Genomic DNA, 24,199 nt, shown 5'->3' on the forward strand with positions numbered 1-24,199 from the left:
GGCTGATTAGTATATTATTCAAGAGTTTGCACACTTGGAGACATAGCTCCCCAGGAAATAAAAGTTTGCCTTGAAATAATGTCATCATTTATTTTAGGCTATTTGATCATTCCATGGAAGGATTCAAAAACTGGGAGTTTATGACTACTCACTCTTGGAGTGAAAAAGCAGCAGGTGATTGGATCTTGGAAATCTGTGACACTCCATCTCAGCTGAGAAATTTCAAGACTCCAGGTAGGACTCTAACATTTATTTGGGCTGTGTGAATTCTGAAAAGTTCTTGCTGTTTTCCACCTTTTATTTACAGCTAGAACATCTCACTGGTTTTAGTGTGAAGCTGGAAAGAACATTATTCTAAGTTTAATTTATCAATGCACCCTTTATTTTTACTGTTTTTTACCTTTTAGGATACATAGTTCACTTTTATTCTGAACTTATTTATGTAGTTTTTTAGATTATTTTCTCTCAGAAAAATTTAACATATTGATCTGCCTCACTCAATCACTGTTGATAGAATTGAATGAGAATTTTAGTTCTTTAGTTCTACTCTGCTTTAGTTGTGTCATGTTCTGATAGCCAGTCTCAACTTTTAGAAAAAGGTTCTTTGTCCAGCCCATCAAATCTATTGCCTTATTGCCTGACTCACTAGTCTACATAACCTGATTTTAGTAAGCGAGGAATCAAAAGTCAAAATTTGAAAAGCTTTTACACAACATGTAACATGTGGTTGATAAGTCCCTAATAAAGACCAAGAAAAAATACGATTTTCAAAATTTCTGAGCAGAAAATATCTTCTAGGCTCTAGTAACTTTTTACACCATGGCCACTGTTAATTTAAATGGTAGCTGTATTGCCATGTGGCTAACTTTAAGTGCAGCATTTTGAAAATCTTTATTATCTTCCCCTAGAGCTCTGAAAGGAAACACCAACACTGCTGGTATTTTAAATTTCCCTTTATCACCACTGATGGCTTCTCACCATAGCTATCCAGTCATGGAAGGTTCTTAACCAAACGATATTAAATGCACCACTAAATGAAAGGCAAAATTTCCAGCACTAAAAAGGGGTACTCACTAAATGTGTTTGGAAAAGCAGCCTTAGAGTATAAGCAAAACTGGTCATGGATTCAAGAGGAGTTTTTGTGTTTGGGGTTTTTTTTTAATTTTCAGTGCTTTATAATTTGATAGATGGGAGATACTGAGCATGAAATAAGTAATTTAATTTTATTCAGATTAGTGAAAAGAGACAAAAATCAAGTATTTTTAATTCTGTTTAACACTTGTTATTCCTGACACATCCAGGATTATCTCTGGTGTGAAGGACAAGTTAGGGTAGCTCTTCACCTTTGCATGTACTAGAACCCATTAGTTCATCCAACAGGAGTGAAGGACAACCACTGAGCAGCACATTTCAGCTATTTCTCTCTTCTTTTCTCTGGCACACACCTTGCACTAAAAAAGAGGTAGCACGGAACTATTTTGCAAACTTTTAATCTGGGCAATTCTCCAGCTATATTGTACAGACCTTTTACGTCAACAGGGTGGTTTCAAAGTGGCCTGCTACATTTCCAGCTTTACACTTCAAGGCCAGTTCCTGCACATTTCTGCACACTACAACTACATATATAGTTGTATAGGTTTATTGATTTCAATACATTATATATACTCTCCCAGTGCTACAGTAGCTAATCTAATGGAACTGATTTCCTTTCCTCCATCAGAACTAAGGCCTAAAGATGCAACTCTGGAAGAAAAGTAAGGCTAGGGAATTGGGAGAAAATAGGTCTGCAAAACTAAGGGGTGTGGAGGAAGCTGATCTACTGAAAGAACCCTGCTGGAGAGCTTATCCTCTACTTTGTTTTAACCACAATGTGAAACACTGCTTGAGACTAGTTTGATTTTTATATGCATTTGGTTTTCACAGGATGCAGTGTGGTTGTGAATTTGGATCCTGGTTCATTGTATACTGTGTAGTAATGTATCCCCCATCTTTCTAGAGCAGTGATTGCCCTCTGATGAAAGCTGTCCAGTAACTCTTCTGTTCAAAAAGATTTGGAAGTACCTGCCATATGTTAGTGGTGGATAAATTCAGCTGTTTGGGCATATCGGGATTAGTCTCTGCACTGAAGAGAACATGAAGTTAACAAAAGGTGCTTAAACATAATTTATGCCTGGTGCCTCTCCAGTTCATGGTGCCTCTCCAGTTTATCACCATAGCCTGCAGTTTATCACACTGATATCATCATCATGCCTGTTTCCTGTTTGTGTTCTGTGCATGTGTTTGCTCAGCTCTTGAAAGGTCTTATGATTGAGTTGCTATTTTTCTGTAACCAAATTAAAAAGAAAGACCCAATGTGTCGTCATATCCCTGCATTGGCAAGGTAATGCCACATCTGTTACCTGAAAAGAAATTAAGAGTGCAGTTCATAAAAGTAGTGCATGTGATTTCTACATTTAATTCGGTAGAATTTATGGTGGTAGATATATGTTTGCTCTGAAACACTGTGATATACTCTTTCTTCTGTAGATACAACGTAGGATCTTTGTTGCAGATCCTAAATGCAAGCAGGGAAAGGATTATTCTAGCCAAACTAAATGATGGAATCAACCAAAAATGGGGAAAGAAAGATTTTGGCTTAAATGTGCATATTGTTTTAATTCATTATAAAGGTGTGTGTGTGTGTATGTACATATACTTAGTTACTGAAATATTTCCATTGTGCAAATTAAACCCGACTTGAGGGAATCTTCATTTATTTGCTGGCAAGTCACATTAATTTTTCGCTTCCTTATTTACTGAACCATTCTTAAGAGGCAGCTAATCTCCTGAGAGACCCTGTATTTTTCCCCTTACTGCCCTTTTGCATTATATATGTATTCAGTGTAACAATCCTTCCTGCAGTGATGTTAGTACAAGATCTTCTGTTTGTGTAAAATCCAAATACAATATGCTATGCCTTAGGAGCATCTTTACCTGTAGTTATCTGTAGTAGGTTCTTGAAAATACCCTTACCAGTGTTCTGGGAGAAATAGAAAAATTTGGGAAGTTCAGTGAGTTTTGGCTCATAATAAACTAGGATAAAAAGATGTGAATAACTTAGCAAAACACATTTTTTAAAAATTGTACCCAATGTATTATGGTTTCTATGCTGTAGACGTGGTTTAAAACACAAAAAAAGGCAGGTACTTTTGAAAGGGCTGTAGAGATGACTGCATATCTGGTTAAAAAATATCTCCCTGTGTGACTTCTTTTTAAAAACAAAAGTGCCATTAAAGACACAGTTGGATCAGTCTAAGGAACATAGAGATGTAACTTGATTCCCGCATGTCTTTAGAGGAAGAAAATACATTATTTGGGTCTTTTTAATCCAATGGGTCTTTAAGAGTTACATGTCTGTGGGTAGGAAAAGACAAATTGAAAACAAGATATGTCCAGTTTTACAGCCAAGGTAATTAGCCAGTAGTTTGGCAGCAGGTGTGGTAGATTCATCAGCAGTTAATTTTTAAAATCAATATCAAATGTCCCTTTAAAGGAAGTAATAATTCAGATGTGCAAATTTGAAAGCTGCTATGTGACACAGCTGCCACATGATATAGTCTCTGGCTTGTAGTTTCTACTCAAAAACTGAGTATAGAGCAGAGAAGGTTTCATATGAAGTGTACAAATTTTTATCTTTTAAAGATTAAATTGGATTGGCAAGCTACATAGATATAACAGAGATTCCTATCTTCAGCCCTACTATTTAAAAAAATTTGTTTATGATCTTTCAGTCCTGTGTTTGCCTCTTGTTGCTTACTGCTAGAAGTATGCATGTACAAGCAGAGAGATACTTACCTTTGTCATGTGGAGGCTACCAGATGACATTGGGGAAAATACAGAAAAACACTTGTAAAAGTCAAATTAATTTCATTGTACTGATTGAAAAAGTCCAAGTGAACAATATTTCAAGTTATTGAGTATCATTAAACTGAAAGAAGAGGAAGATTGCTTGAATTTAATTTTACATGAAGTATACTATATTATTTTCTAGAGAAGCGTCATACCTGGATTACATTTCTCATTAAATAATAGTTCTCCTTGTGAAGAGTTTTAGGCACAGAACAGCCTCCAAAACAGGATCATTCAAATTCTCCCTGCTTCTCTGATTTCTCTTTGTTCTAATGAAAATTTGGCATTTACAACTAGCTATTCCAGCACAGATTAACATAACCAAGATGATGGCCTGACACCAAACTTAGGTTGCACCTTTTCAAGCAGGGATGTGGTTTTTATATGTCCTTATTTTAGGCATTATTTAAGGCCTGAGTGCTTTTGCTCTTTCTCCAAATTTATTCACCTGGTAGCATAGAGAGAAAGGTGGGGGCTCAAAGTTCACTCTTTATATTCTGACAACACGATCTGATGACTCGATACACCTTATTCATTTTATTCTTCCCCAAAAAAACTTACCAGGAAGTCAGATAATGCTTCAGGTGGCTGGACAATTTTTTCTGTCTTCACTGAAATATTAAGAGGATAAAATACTAGTGATGATTGCAGACAGTACAGTGATATATCTGCCAAATAACTGGTACAAATAAATCAGAAATTATGCTGGTTTGAGGAGGATTCTGATATTCTTCCATGGAGATTTTAAGAGGTGTTTCTCGTTCAAGTTGTGTCCTAAAAGTCAATGAAATGTACTCTTATGTAGTCCCTTTCTTAAGTCTGAATTCTGAATGGAGCTACTTAGCTGAAAGGTCTCAATTAATAATTACTGAACAATTAATAGTGTTCTGAGGCGGAGGTGATATCCAGAGCAAAACCACCTAATGGAGTACCATATACATATTCCAAATAACTGTATGCCCAGATGTTTTGTTTATTGTTTATATTGTTCGGCCCATGGTGCAAACCTTTGCTAAACCTACAAGAGATTGGAGTGCAATGAAAATACAATGTAAAGATCTGATTGAAGAAAATATGCTTTCTCAGCTTACAGTAAAACAGCTATTGCACTTAATTGACAAGCAATGTCTTCCATATCTACTCATAACAACTTGCTTAAAAGTGATATATTTTTGTAAGACACGGAGAAGAGTAGTTCTGAAAACAGTTTTATAATGCTTAATTCCAGGCAAATTGAAAGAATGGTCCTTAGTACTCTATGGAACATCCATCCAGCCTTACTCACCAAGAAATGATTTTTCCAAAGTGGAAAGAGTACGCTCTAGTCCAGCTGAAGACCCTACAGAAGATTATACAACAGATGACTATTCAGGTGTGTACATTCATTTACTCTCTTTGTGCATTTCGTGAACCGCTATTGGCTTTAAGGATGACCTCAGAATCTGCATATGCAAAATGTTCAGTGAATTGGATTCTTCACCGAAGATGAGAAGGACTTGTTTCATAACTGAAAGTTAGGTGTTAGAGTTTGCGTGCATAGAGTTATATATTTTTAAGGTACACTGAACGTGCTATGAAGAATGCACTGTTTCACATATAAATATATAAAGCTATATATACTAACGCATATGTATATATGAGAAGAACATTATCTTCTACATCTGTGTTGTTTCTCACTGATCCCTATAGAAGTTTTTCAGCCTTGTCATTAGACTTTAGTAAAAATAAGTCAAAATAAGTCAAGTTGGCAGTTTCTTACATGTAATCCACCATTAGCAATACCATGTGATCAATCTGAAGTCTATCTCTGGCCAGCGAAAAGGAAGACAAAGTTCAATTTAGTATTTTCTGTTATTCCATTCTCCTTTCATAGCATGTCAGTCGCACAGTCTCTATTTTAGATGGACAGCTGCCGAGCTCCTTGTTTTGGTAGGTAATGAAACACTACTATCTCTGCTGGAAAGGTCAATATCTTCTTAAGTTTTTATATGTAGCAAACTCAACACATTTCATTCAGGAGAGAGCAGTGATCCTGCAAGTTGTAACTTCACCCACAGTCATTGTTCATTTGCATAAGGGCAAGACTTGATGCTTCTCTCCTCCCATAGCAGGAAGGATCTATTTGAAAATTGTAAGAGCAAAATCATAGAATATCTTAAGTTGGAACAGATCCAAAAGCATTATTATCAAGCCTAACACGAGTGCAGGTCAGATGAAAGACTTGGGAATCAGCGAACACTAACTGAGGTTTTTGTAGCATGTAGCAGCAGAGAGCATCGGGACCCTGGTGTCTGGTTCATTGGGTCATGGTAGCCACTCAGACCAGTTGATACCCACTCAGGAACCAGTGTAGCCACCTGATTATGATATTCATCATTTATATTGTCCTTCTTTTAATAAGTTATTTTGTTAATCATTCCTAATCATGAATTACAGAAGTCTTTGCACATTTCCATATAAAAAGAGGATGCCATACATGTTTAAAAAGCTTGCCTTTTTCCCCGAATTTTTAAATTAAAATAAAGCAGGTATTCAGGAAGCCTCCCAGTCCAACCATCAAGGAGCCACTCTGGCAGTCATATTCTCGACACCTGAGCTAGGACCAAGGCCCCTTCTTAGCTACACGCCCCACACTCACATAATCAGACCAGGTTTCCTCACTAGCTCTACCCTAGTTTTCCTATAGCAGAGTTTCAGACTTCCCAGTCCTTAGTCTTAATAACTTAATCTTGGTGCTTAACTAAAAGAAAAAAATAACAGCTTGAGCTGAGTGCCTCTGAGGAGGGACCCTGAACAAGGGAAACCTTGGGCTTTTATACCCTTACAGTTTAAGCTCATGAAAATCTCAGCGTCTTTGGCTCTTGCTGTATCTCTACGTGTCCAGTCACCTGACTGGTGACATAGGTCCCTGTGTTGTTTTTTATGCAAAAGGTCTGCACAGCCTCTTGCCTGGAGCTTCTACTACCCAGAGCTCAGTCTTGAGCTCACAGTGCAGGTAGCAAACCGTATTCAACACTGGGAAACAGGGTAATTTCATTCTGCAATAAAATAGTGTGTTTTAAGGTGTCCTTTAAATAAGAAGTTTTAATCCCTTTCCCTCTCTGTATTCTGTTTTTATTACAGGTCCCTGCAATGCAGAATGCAGTAAAGTAGGGTGTGATGGGCCTGGACCAGATCATTGTACTGACTGTCTGCACTATTACTACAAATCTAAAAACAACACAAGGTATGAGAAAGAGAAAAAAACTTTACTTCATTGATTTCTTAGTATATATATCTTAACTTTTTTTCCTTTTCTCTTCATTGCAGTAATAGATAATTCATTTTCCCCTGATTTTGAAAAATTTTCTTTGGAGTTAAAAAAGAACCCAAGCCCTAGCTAATCAGAATCTAAAATACAGCTTTGAAAAGCCCTTCTCTGATTATTCCCTACCTCTTCTTTTTTTTCTTTTTTCATAAGAAGCTTTCTGTGTATATATATATATATATATATATATATATATATATATATGTATGTATACACTTTGACAGTTACTACAGTGGATGTGATTAAGTGAACAAGATAGGAAGATTTTACTGAAAAATTATACTGTAGACTGTCTGACAAGACATTTGCTAGTGAGATAGCATGTGTAGGGACATAAATGCAAGAGGCATGTAGGGGCATAAATGCAGTGCTTTGAAGGGTTATATCTTAATAAACACATGATCATTAGAAAAGTGGCAATGCTGAGAAATATTTCTGCTTTGCAGTCACGGTCCAGGAATGTGGTGGCAGGTTATTTCATTAACATTTCTGCCTTCTCTTCCCTGCTGTCTGCAGGATCTGTGTTTCGACCTGCCCACCTGGTCACTACAATGCAGACAAGAAACGATGTAAAAAATGCTCACCCAATTGTGAAACCTGTGTTGGAGGCCATAATGACCAGTGCATGACCTGTAAATCTGGCTACTACCTGAACGAAGTAACCAATAGCTGTATTACCAACTGCCCTGATGGGTTTTACCTGGATAAGAGTTAGTATTTCTTGTTGGTTTTGTACTGTGGGCTTCAGAATGTGATCTGGGGAGGTTGCTGTAATGCTCATGAGCTGGAAAAGTGTATTTTGCTCTCTTTTCCTATTCCTCTTATTAAATTGTTGCCAAGTGTGATCAAGAATGTCCTGAATAATCTTCCTTTATTTTAAAAACTGTACTTATTGTAGGCTGTCTTTTCAGCTGGAGGTACCTGGCAGTAACAGTAGCAGAACCAGTGTAGTTCAAGAGCAAATCAGCTGAAGGACAGAAAAGGCTATCACTACTTGGGAAAGGGACAGACAGCACCCATTCTGACCATGATTCCCCATTCAGCCAGATTATACAGCACTAGAAGTGGGAGCTGAGACACTGGCCATGGCAAATGAACCAGAGCTCTGGGAAAAACAGGCTCTTCAGATGTAACATGGTTGCAAATCATGGTTCTGACAGACCTAAGCATCTCCAGAGTGGTGTGACTTCCCAAGAGCACTAATCCTCAGCCATGATAGGTACCTGCATTCAGCTTCCTCCTGTGATTGCCAAGTAGATTGTCCATGTTTGATTTCTCACTAAGAATAAAAATACTTAGACTTATATTCAAACGTGCTTAAAACTGCAGTGACTTTCGTTATCTTTTGACACTGCCTAGAAGAGAAATATGTTCTCAGGAGCTTTGTTTATCTAGGTACCTAGTCTCCTGCTTTCTCCAGCATGAAACTGTGTCTGTTTTTCAGGATTGGTAAAAAAAGGTCCTACCTTAATTTTTCCATTTTCAGTCTGTGAGAACTACTGTAAAGAGAACTCTTTTCCATACAAATTAAGATGGATAAAGGAAAATTTAGAATTAAATGGGGAAATAAAAATTTCTTCTCACAAGGGTATGTGTCACTGCATGTCAAAAGACAGCAGGGCTAAAGAGAGAGAGACATTTCTTAAAGAAGGGATCTCTAGAGATAAAAAGACAGTTGTTAAATAATTTATGTATTTACTATGTTAAATCAGATCTCTTTATGCAGGTATGTCTTTTAGCATCAAATCAGGAAGGCAGGACAGACTGCTTGCATGGAAGGGGTAAGATTGCAGGACAGTCTCCAGAATGCAATCCACATGGCAATCATTAGTGCATATCACTGCTATATGAGAAGGTGACTTAAATCCATATTATAAATAGTGAATGCAAACTTTAAGTGTTTATGAAGAATTTTAATGGCCTAAAGACATATTTTTCTTAGGGTGCAACTATAACTTCGAATGTATGGCAATATTGTAAACCATTTGATGGAAAAAGCTAATGATAGGCAGAATTACACTGTTTTAGTCTAGCTTGATGTTGATGTCGAACTAGAAAGTAGTAAGTCATGCAAAAATATATTCATACAATTTTATCAAACAAAACTGACCAAGGTTTTGTGGGCTGTTTTCTTTCTTTCTCTTGTAGATAAGATTGTTTGTCGAAAATGTAGTGAAAACTGCAAGACCTGTGTTGAATTCCAAACCTGCACAGAATGCAGACATGGCCTAAGGTAAGGAAAATATGCATGTCTCTAAACATAGTACCTGAAGAGGTAGACAAGGCTGTAGATACACAGTGAAGAACATCAGATAGCTATTTAACCTTGCATGGCTCTCGTTTTATCTGTTCTAATGCTGTTTAGTCTGTAGTAGTGATCCTGTGTGCCAATTTGGCTGACAACAGATTTTTAGAAGGCCTTTCATTTCAGGTAACAGCCACATTCATGTGGAAAGCTGGCTTCTTCAATTTTTGACCTACAGTATGTCAGGATAATTTTAGAAGTAGAGTTAATGTATCATATTAATCTTTCTGATTCATTCATGTGGTAGTTAGAAATTATTTTCTTGTCTTTCATTTCTTCATATATCCAGTCATTCACTTACCTCAAGTACCTGAGGCTCAATTCTATTACAGTACAGTGATCGTATATTTTAAATGGCAGGGGAGATTTTTTCCTTCAGAGGGGAATTAATTATTCTTAAAAACGATAGGTAAAACATACAAAGCAGCAGTACACATTCCAAGCTCCTTTATAAAGAATGACCTTTTGATACAAGTAGCAAGGGTCAAAAATCTTAAAATATTCATGACAGACTATATGCTGGCTTAGTGCCACAAAAAATATGAAGTTGGTATTCAGTATCTGTAGGTATTCTTTTGAATACAAGTACTGTGTTAATGTTTTAACACTGAGGTTTCATGTGCCATTAAAGTGGATTTTCATCTCTTAGTAAAAGCTGAACATTTGCTTCTAGAACATCAATAGCTGGATTCCGTTATTGAAATGGAAGTATTAAAAAAATTTTTAAAACCTAACCTTCATGTTTTATTGGGCAATTTTAGCAAATGGCAGTCAACTTTGGTAACATTTTTTTAAATGTGTGGGTACAGCAGATAAATGGTGCCTTTCAGGACATGCATTTCATATTCCATAGTTGTTCCATACTTTCTGCATTTTCTTGGCAGAGGTATCAGTGAGCACGGCCTTCCTTGAGTGGGTCTTGAGAGGCCTGGATTCCAGATCTACTCCATTACTGGCCCATTAAATAAACTTGGGCAAATTTTTTTCCCATCTGTAAAAACATGATAACACTATGTCCATTGTAAAGCTCTTTGAGGTGTGTCTTGAGGAAAAACAAGAGAAAAGCAAGGGTTGTGAAGTTTTGTTGAATTGCTAGTTTATTTTCTAAACTGGGACTAAATACACTCTTGAAAATTTTCAGTGGTACTGAACTTACCTGGCTGTTGCTCGATTCAATCTGTAAAAACATGATTAGCACTCAGAGTAGGAAACCCCAGAGCTGATGAGCATTTTTAGAGAAAGTGTTAAATAGGATGAATCCTGAGGTTACAGAAGATAGTAAACGTGGCAGAGAAGTCCTAGTTTCGAAAAATAATTTCAAACAAACAAAACAAAACCCAAACCCCAAGAAACTGCTATAGGCACCATATAACATGAAAGCAATAAACAGCTATGTTAAGAAATACATGAAAATGTGACTCTTTATGCTGTTTCTTTTCATCTGTTACTTACATTTTTATGCTCTCTCAAAAGTGCCTGCAGGCAGAATACCTCCATCTGTAATCTCGGCAAATCTCACAAGCCACATAGAACTGGCATTCAGTTAACAAGTCTTTTAGCATTTTTTTTAATGCTGACCCTGTGCCAAATTCCTCTTGAATAATTGCATTTTATATGCCTGAATTTTTAGTGCTGCTTGTCATTGTTAATTTTTTATCTGTCCCCTATTACTTGGTAGCATTTACAAAGAGTTTGTAAACAGCTTCTTTACTTCACCATGGGCAAAACTGCTTTGCATTCCCTCTTTAAGTGGTTGGTGTGTCTAAATTTATGGAGTGTGACCAGCGAAGGAAACTGATGAATCATACATAATATATGGGTTGTTCTTTGATTAAAAGAGAATTACTGTATTGTGTACGATCTTGTTGTCCTCTGTTGCCATTATCTGTCCTGTGCTTTTTTTTCCTTTTTACAATAGTTTGCATGGCACCAGATGTGCTATCCGCTGTGAAGAAGGAAAATACCATAATGGCAGAGAATGTGAACCATGCCACCGTTCCTGTGCAACGTGTGCAGGTACCCCACTGTCATTTGTCTGCATAATTTTCAGTCCTGTATGATTTTATCTCTGATTTTATTCCACTATATCACAGTTACAGTATAACATGATTGTTTACATGTGAATCCTTCATTCTCTTAGTAGCTTTTAATTACATTTTAAATATGGCAAACTTCTTTCAGCTAGCATAGATATCTAGGTTTTTAATTGAAAGAGTTCATATATTCTTCCTTTTTTTCTTTTTTTTTCCAATTTGTTTTTTATTTTAGTAGAACTTAATACTTTCCAGTAATGCCTTCCATTTTCTTCTGGGGATGGAATAATGACTGGTAGATTTTGTGGGAGCTTTAGAACTGCAGTCATTTGTTTCAGAAAAAGATACACTGAAATGACATAATTGTTTATTTTTAACGATGTACCTACCTTCTAACAATTCATCTTTGTACTAAGGTGCTGGAGTAGATGCCTGCATAAACTGCACACAGGGTTACTTTATGGAAGATGGAAGATGTGTGCAGTCCTGCAGTAGTGGTTATTACCTTGATCACTCCACTGAAAGCGGATACAAAAGCTGCAAAAGGTATGATCTCTGGCTGATATATCTGGTATTTGGCAGTATATTAGCTGTTACTGTGTTGGAAATGGTCGTACTTATTAGAAGATAAAACATCATTGACTTCAAAACATACAAAAAATACTTAATGCTAAGTGAATTAAGGAAAATACATTATTCTTTTTGTTGTTGTTGTTGTTATTATTATTGTCATTATATTAATATTCCTACAGGTCGTATAACAGTATTTTTTCTAGTATTTGTGTTGACCTTCACTTTAAATCAGCCTGTAGTGAACGTGTAAGTAGATTTGCTTAGAAGCATAAAATTTACAAATCTGACAGAGGATCTTCATTTCTTAATAGCAAACAAAAATAGTCAAACTACAGATTTTTTCATTCCAAGTTAATTACTATTATAAAGACCGTTTCAGTTTTTCCCCCACATATTCATAAACATAGCACAGGTATATTCTAAACTACTGTCCAGAATAACTTACCTGACTCAAGTGTACAAATGGCTGGATAAATCTTGGACAAAGTAGTGCTGTGCAAGGAAGGAACATTTTTTCTATTTCATACTTTGTTAAACAATTATAGTTTGTTACCCTTTGGAATCGTTTATTATTGACTCAGATCCAAGTTCAGGGCATGAAGGGAATCACCGTGTATTTCAGTGTATTCCACATTAAAAGATAATCAGTATGTAATGAAAAGACGATGGAGTGAGATGGGTGATGAAGGGACTGGGCATCACATCAGTCATTTCTATCCTGTAGCTTGAGTTCATGCCTTTCTGGCACATGGATGCACCATCAGCTTGATACTTTTGCTGATTATTTATTCATAGCTCCAATGCACTAGAATAATGCAGCTGTGTAGTAAAAGCTCTGGAATAGAAATTGATGGATAGAAACAGGACTGAGTTGCCAAAGTAGTAAATTATTATCATAATCGGTAGTAGTAATATTGTAGTACCTTTTACCTCTAGAAAGAGCAAACCAAGTCCTTTGCAATACAGAAGAGGTCTCCTAGGAAGTCTTATATTTGGTGAGGCCAGAAGACCAACTCTTGCCATTGTGTTTCAGGTGCGATGCCAGCTGTTTGGATTGCAGTGGCCAAGGAGACAGAAACTGTACAAGCTGTCCAAATGGCTATAACCTAGACACTGGTGTCTGTGTCATTGGAACAGTATGCAAGGATGGTGAGTGAAAGTCTCTGAAAAGATTCATTTTATCACTGCCAGCTTCTTCTTTTACATGTATTGGATTGGGTTGGCCTGCTTTTCTTCTTAAGTAAAGTCTACATTACTTTTTAAATTTTTCAGGCATACGAAAAGGAGAAATTTACCTTTGCAGGTGTTAGCAAGATGTGTCACATCCACCTTACCTGAATTTTCCTAAAGTAATTTTTCCCCTTGCCAACAACCTACTTTTCCTTCCTTAGCATTTGTTCAAAAGCTGTTGCTTTCAACAGATTTTATATGAGGACCCTAGAGTACTATTAATAGAATTACATTTATCTATCTCGCCACTTTAAACTGTGAAAATGCTGGTAAGTAAAAACTATTTAAAGCACCCACAGGATTGTTTGATTTGTGTGAAAGAGCAGTGAGAAAAAAAAAAGATTCTGAAATACAGAACATACAATTTAGGGTGGAGATTTGAATTTCCTCCAAATCCACTGTGGCAACCAAGATAGCCTTCTTATTGCATATGATTGACTTAATTATTCACTAATATTAATTCCTTTTAAATGTCACAATTACAGAGACACTTAGATAACACTGTGCTTCTCTAAAAATGTTACCATGTGAATTACTTGTAAACAGAGCCCAACAAGTGCAATCCAACTATCAGAACAAAGTCTGGGAAGATATCTGACATCAGATATAGTAAAAGCTAACAGTGACTCTTGGGTCTAGCTTATTTCCACTGGATTTACTAAGAGTTAAAGAAGACTTAAAAAAGAAAAAAAAAATTACAAGTGTGAGTCTTGTTTCTGTGGATCTCTGCACTTCTTGTTGGAATATAGGCTTCCAAACTTCGAAAAATATCCTGTTCATTGTAAAGTTACTTTGCAGATATTAGTAAACTACTGATGAGCCCTTTTCTGTCTGAACACTGGAAGAGTTATTGTCTAAAGCAAGTACAGAAGAGGATATACAAGTACAGGTATAGATAGGCCAATTAAGAAGTGTGATGCTAATAAGGTATTGCAGTTGATTTCTGCAATGCAAACATTTGAGATACCAGTTTGGTCTTTAATATGGCTGGATAAATCCATCTTCATGGATTTATCTTCTGCAGCCTCAACCACACACACCATAGTTCCTGAGGGTGACAATGCTTCATCTCAGTGCTGTCACCACCATTCTTCCAAATGCAGCTCTCATGGAAGGGCAGCACATGGATGTGCAGGCCTTCAGGCAGTTGCAATGCACCATGCTGGGTCACACCACACAGCACATGTTCTCAGCAGTCTAGGGTAACAAGGAAAGTCCAGGAGGGCTTGGGATTTGGGGTTTTTTTCTGTTAATTTACAAAAGCAGAGAGGGTCTTGTTTCAATGCCTTACAGTCAACTCACTCTACAGGATTTGTATTTCTGTTGAGAATGTTTTCTTTTTCTATGGTTTGATTGTTTTATTCTTTTCATTCATAAAAATTGAGAGCAAATTCTTTTGCTGTGAATATTACTGTATTCTAATTATTCTCTTTCTAATCTTTTTTTCCTTTTCATAAATGGATACCAATCATTCACTGTTGGACCACACAATATCTCTTCCTGAAAAAAAAAAATCCTGTTGACTGAAATTCCTTTTGATGGACCAAATTTCTTACTTGCTACCTGCTCCTGAATGGTCTCTTCAACCAAATCTGCATGTCTGACCAATTAAACCTTCCTCCATTGTACACGTCGTGCTCTCCAAACCTTCAACCTCCCCTCCTTCTCTTGCTGCTACCCTCTGGAAGCCACGGAAGAGTCCTGGGCCGAGGGAGGATTCTGTATGCTGGTGAAAAAGAACAATCTCTGCCAGAGGAAGGTGCTTCAGCAATTGTGTTGCAGAACATGTAAACAAAAGGGGTGAACTGACACCTCCCAGCATCCTCCTCCTCCTCCTGCAGACTTACAGATTAATCCGTATTACTGAAAAAAGAAAAAAAAAAAAAAAAGAAAGAAAGCCACCTTTCTCCCTCTCCCCCATCTTTGTCTGGGGAGATGGCAAACTGTTTGTTGGAACTTAAATGGAAAACTACAACACACCTACCTTTCATAACTGGGTGTCTAGAGCTGAGCATCCAGGATCACAGAGTCAGTATTGTGTGACCAAAGCATTTGATGCCAAAATTAACATTTAACTCTTGATTTGATTTCCTGTCAAACTTAGGATTATTCCTGTTTTTTGAAGGTTCTTTTTCTTCCCTTCTTTCCTGCTTCTTTCCACTTCAAGATGTTTAAAGAGTGTTTGAAGAATACAACACAAGTTTACATGGATTAAAACTAAACAATACAAAAAAAATTGCATTAGTCTTTTTTTGTGCTGTATGTATTGACAGGGGGAACTTGAGTTCCTGAGGGGATCAGAAACATCATTAGTGCAGGACTAAGTTCTGCCCCTTTTGTAACACTATTTTTAAAAACGGAAAGTAAACATTTCTGCACACATTTCTTTCTTACTTCCTCTGCTGTATTCTATTTTTTGTATCACATTCAATATGTATATATGTTTGCCCAAAATGTGGTTTTGGTCATATAGATTACATTTTTAGACAGGTGGCTTATTAACAGATATGCTAGGATTTTTATTTTTTTAAATTGTCAAAGCTATTTCAAATAAACATGAGAAACCCATTGTTCCTATAGTGAACAAATTTAGAATATACTACTTCTCTTGATTTGCATAAGTGAGAGTAATGTATATGCTCAGAAGTCGGAAAACATTGCTAACATGTAAGAAGTATTCATAAATTATTGTTGTCTTGTAATGTTCATTTAAAAAGGGGATATTATCATACAGATATGTGGAACTATTTCATAGTGCCCATATGTAAATGCCAGTGTGACTATATACAACAGGATGTGTTTACAGGACTGGATTTATAATTGTGCCAAATACACCTCTAGGAAAAATTGTATATAGGGCAATAAATCAGTGGTTCTCTTGGAGCCATGATGGGCCTGAATCTGCTTTTAACTGCTCACAATAGAAATTTCAGCAGGAATAGTCCTGCTAAGTCAAATGGAGTTACCTCACTGTAAAATAGTTCTGAGTAATAAGAGAAGTGGCCCCAGCCTCGCTCTTTTTCTACCCAGGCACATGGCTGCCAGTAAAAATTTCTGTTTAATTTGTCTTCTTCAGTTTCACTCAGCATACTGTTCAAAAGACAGTCGTTTCACAGAAAATAGAACTTCAAAGATACTGTTTACTGGGGATAATACTTAAAACATGCAAAGTGTCTGTCTCAGCTTTCCAGGACATACAAACAGAGAATGGATTTCAGCTGTTCAAGCATGTAAATCCTGGAAAATAAAGGGGATCAAAAATGAATGTGGATGTCAAACAAACTAATTCAAACCTTTAGAGCTACTGTCCTCTATAGCAGAGAGCAGATAAACTATTTCAGCCTGGTTCAGTATGACAGAGTGCAGTCAAGCTCCTTTGGTGCCCATTACAAATTTCTTGATAAACATTCAAATTTGTGCTAGTTTAACTACTAGTCTGTTACTGCCTCATTTCTCAGTATAACGTGTTTAAATAGAACATAATGCTTTCAAAGTTTAAGTTAATATTATATATGTTATATATAAATATATATTCACTATTGAGATTTAATTATGTAATGGATTGTAAAGAATCTGTTTGGATACTTACAAATGTCTCTAACAGTATAAGACAGAAGAAATTAATAACTTTGTTTTCTTTAAGAAAAGCTGACATTGTTTTAACAAAATCCATTTTTACTGAAAAAAATACTGTACATGTGTAAAATGTTCAGTTGCTATTTGTAAAATAGGGTAGTTCTGTTGTAATTGATACTGGCCAAAATCAATGTTATTCCATATTTTATTTTTTCTATTAAATTAACCTAAATTCCTGTTCTTTTCGTCTGGAAAAACATGTTGATCCATATGTTAAACATCTTTATTGAAGGGCATAGGTAGCTCTGTTGGATAGAGCTCTTAGATACCTGGGTGTTTAATTTTATTACAAACTTCTTTTAGTTTAAGTGATGGAGTTTATGATTGCAGAAATACTTGGTTTACATGGCGATCACCTTTTGTGTAGTAACAGTACAGCCATATCTGAACCCTAATGGCAACAATGTTGACTTCTTCTGAACTGTAAGAGTTTGTGATGAGTCTAATCTGTTGTGTGTTCAGGATTAAGAAGTGAAATTTGTAACTACCTATTGGCTCAGGCAGTGAAGAAGGAAGGTTTCATCTTTGCAGTCATGCAGAGTGGCCACTGGCACTGTGTGCAGCACAGAGTGCCCCTGGAACAGTGCCCATCTGCACAGCCAAAGAGGCTCTGTGCAGCCTCCTCCTTCACTGGCAGCACCTGATGCTCTTGTTCATTTACCACTTAGTTCCCCAGCCTCAGTGGAGAGCAAAAAGGCAGTTTACCCAAGGGGTCATATATTCAGATATAATTTTAAGCACATTTGAGGCCATGTAAAGAATTTCATGCAAAAAAAACCCACTACTTTTTGGCCTCAGACATCTTGTTGTCGCTGACCTCTTTTAACATGGTTTCAAAACAAGGAGTTAGTCATCATTCCCACCGTTTCCCTGTGAGTCCCTAGAAGCATGCATATGTGGAATGGCACGTTCTTAGCAGTAGTTTGGTAAGACCATACCTGGAAAAAAGGTTGCCTACAGTGTTGTATGAAGAACTGCTTGTTTCAGCTCCCACCTCATCCCACTTCATCTTACAAATGAACAGACAAGTAAGGATAAATCTGTGTTTTAAGCTGAAAACCTGAATTTTCTGGTGTCAACTCAGCCTCTTTGATCGTCTTTTGTTATGCCTTAATAGCTATTGTCAGAGACATGCAAAATTTGTAAGCAGCCTACAGCTAGTCCTTGTACTAGAGGATCACTGAAGCAACAGGATTGCTATTGAAAGAAGCTAGTTTGATGCCAGCTGCAGAGTTTTCTTAGATGATTGCTCCTCCCTCTCCGATTCAACGAGCAGTTTGGTGTATTCAGTATTTGACACTGTTGATGACACTCAGAAAGGATACAGGCCATTTCAGAAAGATTAGAAGCTATTAAGTACAAACAAAATAATAATTTTCCCCACGTCAGGAAAGACTATGTATGGCATAAGTTTAAATCTGTTCATTGATTTAATTTTATTTATCCTGCAAGTTAAAAAACAACGACAAATTGAAGATGCCATTGTAGTTAGAACATGGATTTTCCCAGTTCATATTTGTCTAGGATAACCCTTGATTTAAATGCAAATTGGACACATGTCTAGACCTTTTCTGCACTAAAAGTCCCAAAGTTTTAAATAAAGACAGCTGTGGTCAAAAAAAACAACAAAAGGAGTAGTCATATATGCTAAAAAAAGTTTACCATGCCTCAGGTCTGCAGAGCATCCTGCAGAAGCCTGTTGTGTGGGGTGTCATGTTTCCTTTTCTGCAATGGAGTTCCAGCCTTACTCCCTTTTCAGCTGCAGCTCTTCAACTCAGCCACACGCCAGTACTGTAGGATCAGATGCCAGAAGAGGTCAGTGGAAATCTTGTGCTTCTGACCAGCAGCTCCTGGGACATTTGGCTTAGCCCCTGCCTACCCACAAACACCTGAATCCACTGGCACTCCCTGCCTCTTCTTGGGGGAGCTTTGCAAACTTCCCCTCTGTGAAGCGCACTATTTTCTAGTAAAGATTTCCCTATGAAATCCTACAGACTACTCTGTTGTGATTGCAGCTTTCCAATGTCAGGTCGAATTCCTTGCAACTGAATCTGATGAGTAAAAGCAGGATGCTGCTTGTGCCACATGGTGAGATCATCAGAGGTGACAGAGGTGTGAGTAAACCTATATGCAGAAGCACTAGAGCTATCTACAGCAATTTCACCCATTGCTAAGTGCAAGTTAAAACTCTTGTTGACCAAGTTAATTCTCTTAATAGCCATCTGTTACTTTTTAATGAATATATTTAATTAACTGAATGGTTGTAAGGAGGCCTTTTATAAATTCAATATTCCTGTAAAGACATGTGAGAGATTGCTTGTATGAGTCAAAGGTTTTAATCTGCAGTGCAACTCACTGAACAATAATTTGTCTATGATCCATTGCCATGCCTTATATTTATATTGGATATGCCATTGTGCTGTCATTGGTACAGAATGAACCAGGAAAAGTTTTGCCATTAGATATTTGTGCAAGATATTTTAAGCAAGCATTAAAAATAACTTTACAACATACAAATAAAAACCCTAGACAAGTTTTTATCAAAAGGAAACTGATGTACAACAACTTGTATGACCTTTCTCAGAATAGGGAGTTTCAATAAGTGAAAAAAAAAAAAAGAGGGTTGAAAATGTATTGTTGAGCATTTTCTTTACTAGGGAAAAAAATCTATTTCTGTTTAACATAATTTTAATTACAAATCTTACTTAAACTAATTCATGAGATTTCTATTTTTTATTGAAATAGGTAATTATCTGATTATTTACTACCACCTGTCATGATGCTCTGTTGGGGCTTACATACTCCTCATTAGCAAGAATTAAAGAGTTGTGAGTGTAGTGTCCCTAAGAACAAACTAAGGCTCTGAACCTCAATATAGCATCCAACCAGGGGAAGTGTAACCAACATTTCCATCACTGGTTCCACACCAATGAGCAAAGAGAATTTGGACCTGTCAAAGGCCTTGGACATTCTCTGATTTCTCAGAGCATGGTAACATGTAGTTCTTACTAGGAAAATTATTCTGAAATCCTCAGAATAAAGTTAGAGTGACTGCAATAATGTCCACCTGCTGTGCGAGTGTACCAGATAACACCACGGAATTAATGTTTAATACCTGACCTATGTTTGAAATTATCCTGAGGGACTTCCTTTCTGGATTAAAAAGCAGTGTTTATGCACAAAAACAGACAATTTTCACTCCTAGAATGGAAATTGTAGTCAAAGGAAAATATATTATGAGGAGGAAGCTCTGAGTATTTTTTAAAAATAATTCCAGTAAGCAACAAATGCGGACATTTTGTGCTGCACAAAAAGCTCGTCTTTGTTCGGTTTTGGCAGCAAATACATGAGCAGGTCAAAGATGACCAGGAGAGCTTAGAAGAATGGCCCTCGTACAATCATCTATTGGTTTTTTCTGAGTATTTGAGGGATGGATTTGTTGAAGGTCTTCTGGGAAACCAGAAACACTTTTCAAAACAAAAACCACTCAGCCATCAGAAAACTCAGTGGAGAGCAATGAGGTGATTAAGTACCCATTTTTCCAATCAGCCTGGCAGTGAGAAGCCAGAGCACTGACGAGCAGTGAGCATTTGTTTACCCAAGGAGAATTAATGGCTCTATCATGCAAATTCAACAGCAGCACTGAATGCTTACTGGAGCATGGCTGATATGATTTAATTATAATTCAGATAATACTGCATAACTTTTCCATTCACAATTGTCCTTGACCTGCCCACTGCCCTCCTCCTGATGCCTACAGATGTTCTTTGAGATGTGGGTTGGAAGGAAAGTCTGGCTTCTGATTGCCCATCCCCACAGATCAGGTTGCTGTTAGCTGTCATGCTCATGACTGTGTAATGGATCATTCTGTTCAATGCTACTGGCTAAAAATACAAGAATAAATCAAATATTAATTCCCAAATAAAATAGCCCCTTTTCTTACTACTAGAGCAGGCCATACCAAAATGGAGTTGTGTAAATATTGGTCTTGCGTTGTGTAAATATTGGTCTTGCTGTGGCTATCTCTAGCACAGCCTCTCTGAACATTTTTGAGGCTGAAAGGAGGATTCAAAATTAGTTCCTGCTGCTAAACAGTATCACAAAGCCTCTCTGCAGCCATATCTGAATTAGAAGAGCTGTATCATCAACATAGAATATGTGATTGTTAAAGAGAATGTCTTCTGTAATCATAAAAAAAAAACAACGTTATCCGGAGGTGCTTATAGTAGAGACCAGAACCAGGGAAGATTTCAAGCTAGTAAAGATCACCAGTGTAAGTGCATTGAGGAGACTGAACAGTTACACATGGGAATAAAATTTAGACTTTTATACCACTCATTAAAAGATTTAATTTGATCTGCTTCTTGCTTCCAAGGACATACTTGTATCTTTATGGAAGGTTTCTTTCAGGCTTTAATATGTCTTCATCTCTTCAAATTAAACAGAAATTGCATTTGATTAATAGTACAAATCTACGTTGTTACATCTTGGGACAATAGCTGGCCTGTTAAAATCTGCCCAGTTATCAGCAGATCTCTGTTCATGTACCGATAAAGTTGAAGATGTCCAGTATGAACAGCCTGTGCAGGAGTTTCTTAGCTTAAGATGGATGAACACCACTGAAATACTGCCCAAAAACGTCCAGCTCTCCCCACTTCAAGTTTATGTCTATTCAAATCAGACTACAGAAATCCTTCAGTGGTCGGAGAAGGCTCCATGTATACAAAGTACATACTCTTTGCTTTACAACAGAGGAGAGAGACACACTGTTGTTACCTTGGTTGCCTCTGATGTGTGTTTTCCTCCAGCACTGAAAGATTCTATCTTTAATGTACTCCATGTGCTAATAACATCAGCTTTACTCAAAGCATACTACATTTGGGTTTTGTATTTCACAAGCAGCTACCTAGCTTACCAAAGCAGTACTATCAGCACTGTACAATAACTTTAAGTCAGGTTCAGATGCTTCTGTTCCACTGCCCTTTAGAAGATTCTCAGCTGCTGATTTTTATGAAGAATGGGAAGCTTGAAAACATAAAACAGGAAAATTTCCAGTTGGAAAGCTCAAGAAGTGGAGAGGCTGAGTGTATTTTTTTCCATTGTGAGTCTGAACTTTTGAGAGTGCTGTAATATTTATCCCTCCTTCAACAAGTGAGAAGGGTACAAATCAAAGCTTTATTGATATTGATCCACAGAGATTGTTCCATTTTCCTTCCCCCTTTCTTGTGGGGCTGTGAAATTTCGAGCTATAGGTGAGCAGCAGAACACCTTGTGAAGCTCTTACATAGGTGCTTACACAGGCAAAGGGAGAAACCATGAACCCAGCCAGCTTATGCTTCCACATAATTCCAGGCATCCACATAATTAGTATAAATGGAATTTTAAAGCAAATTCTTCAAATGCCTAAAAAATTAGTAGGAAAGGAGATTTAAAGGTGATTTAAAAAAAATATATCTTTCTGGGGACTGTTTATGCCCACTGTGTAGCCCCACTGAGGGCTGTGGCTCTTCAATGGGTTTCTAACAACAATTGTATTAATACTATGTAGAAATGGGGGGAGAAGTGCACATTGTAAAGGGGAGGGGAAATCCCCTTGTTTTAGAAACAAATAAGGCAGGTTTGGCTAATGTGAATGTTTCTATTCTGCAGGGAAAAGCACAGAGGGCCTTGTAAGACAGTGGAGTCTGATAAAGGCAATTTCCTCACTCCTTACTGTCATGATTACAGCTAACCTGAATCTCTCTGTGTGATCTCACCTAATCCTGCAACAAAGGGGCCTGTTATCCTAAAATCATTATATCACACTCAGCACACAGCTATTCAGGGAAGAAATGCTCAGTGCTTTTCAAGGTTCTGCTTTGCCTCTTGGCACAAGGGGGAGATTTAGTGACTTAGGAATCAATATCCTATTTTCAGCCTTCTCATTTGTCACTGCCTAGAGCACTTCTGAAAAGAAGATTTCAATCCTGGTTCCTTCTCATCACCTCAAATCATAATACCCAAAAGTTTTGTCACTTCTGTGCATCTGAATGGGGAGTCAGAAATTTGGACATTGTGTAATTAGCAGGAGATTGAAAACTGAAGCCAGACAAATAATTGGAAACCAGATGCGAATTTTGTTCTACTGCCAAATCCGAGGGTAAAGGAAATGTCTTCATCTTGAAAATGTTACAACATGGACATTATGGCAAGATTTCTTTCAAGGAATAATCTATCGAACACTGAAAACTTGGACTAAGCAAAGGAGTAACTTTAAAAAGAATCTCCGGGGTGAATTTGCATGGATTTCTATATGCAAGTTATTTTTCTACAAGTTAGTTATCTACTTAAGCTTTATGAATTAATGTTTCTTCAGAGAACTCAAGGACCTGATCCCATGAGCCAGACAAAATGTATCACAGCCAAACATGAGAAAAAGCAGAGAGCTCCCTAAGACCAATTTATTTCAGTTCTCGTAGCTCATGGATGAAATGCAATTCTGAGCAGTTTTTGTTTATCTGCTTTGACAAACCTTTATAACCCATAAGATTATATACAAAGAACCCAAGTATGAAATCCATATCCAGATTTCCATGAAAGCAAACGTGCAAAATGAAGGAAATTGATTCCATTGATTCCAATTCCATTGATTTTAAGGAAAAGCCATTGCAGCAATGTTGTAGACAATAAAGAATATTTTAAAATTCGTTATTTTAGATTAGATTAGATTAGATTAGATTAGATTAGATTAGATTATATAAAAAATGATGTTTTGATCAAAGTGGGGAAGTGACATGTGGCTTGCAGTGACTAAGTCTTACAGAGGGACTACAAGAGAAAAGGATTTATGACAGCCAGCACATGAAAGTCCATACCTCCATGCATGACTGACAAAGATATTCACACCCTCATCTAACTGATCTCCTGAAATATCATGTGCTGTCAATGAATGCCACAGGATTTGGAAAGTAAGAGAGAAATAGTGACAAGATAAAGGTACACTTGATGCTGTTTATGCAGAGACATAGAATGACTTGGCAGCTAAGACAAGTGCTCCAGAGTGGGACTCGGGAGAGACAGGTTCTTGTTTGCTATTTGAAACTAATTTGATTATATTAATGCAACTCAGGTTTCTACCTCCTTAATGGGAGGGTTAGTTCTTACCTCACTTTAAAAAGCATCTGATAAGAACTCAGCATTAAGTATAGGGATTTTGTATGCAGTTAAAGGCACAACCTGAAACCTGAT

At 37.0% G+C, this 24,199-nt stretch overlaps 1 protein-coding gene across 2 annotated transcripts in view; it reads left to right on the plus strand.

Moving 5' to 3' along the window:
• Window positions 1–24,199, plus strand: part of PCSK5 (proprotein convertase subtilisin/kexin type 5) — a 245,934-nt gene that overhangs the window by 166,015 nt on the left and 55,720 nt on the right. Inside the window, exons 13-21 of one of the 2 annotated variants that reach the window (XM_088156600.1) lie at window positions 98–234; window positions 5,117–5,260; window positions 7,012–7,114; window positions 7,712–7,905; window positions 9,344–9,428; window positions 11,419–11,516; window positions 11,950–12,079; window positions 13,140–13,255; window positions 15,025–17,153. In XM_088156600.1, coding sequence (XP_088012726.1) covers window positions 98–234; window positions 5,117–5,260; window positions 7,012–7,114; window positions 7,712–7,905; window positions 9,344–9,428; window positions 11,419–11,516; window positions 11,950–12,079; window positions 13,140–13,255; window positions 15,025–15,140 — 1,123 coding nt within the window. In that variant the 3' untranslated portion in view covers window positions 15,141–17,153. Of the gene's footprint in view, window positions 1–97; window positions 235–5,116; window positions 5,261–7,011; window positions 7,115–7,711; window positions 7,906–9,343; window positions 9,429–11,418; window positions 11,517–11,949; window positions 12,080–13,139; window positions 13,256–15,024; window positions 17,154–24,199 lie in introns of those variants that run through there. The other variant, XM_088156601.1, reaches the window with a different exon arrangement.

Source organism: Sturnus vulgaris, chromosome Z (genome assembly GCF_052056855.1).
Source record: "Sturnus vulgaris isolate bStuVul1 chromosome Z, bStuVul1.hap1, whole genome shotgun sequence".
Lineage (NCBI taxonomy): Eukaryota > Metazoa > Chordata > Aves > Passeriformes > Sturnidae > Sturnus > Sturnus vulgaris.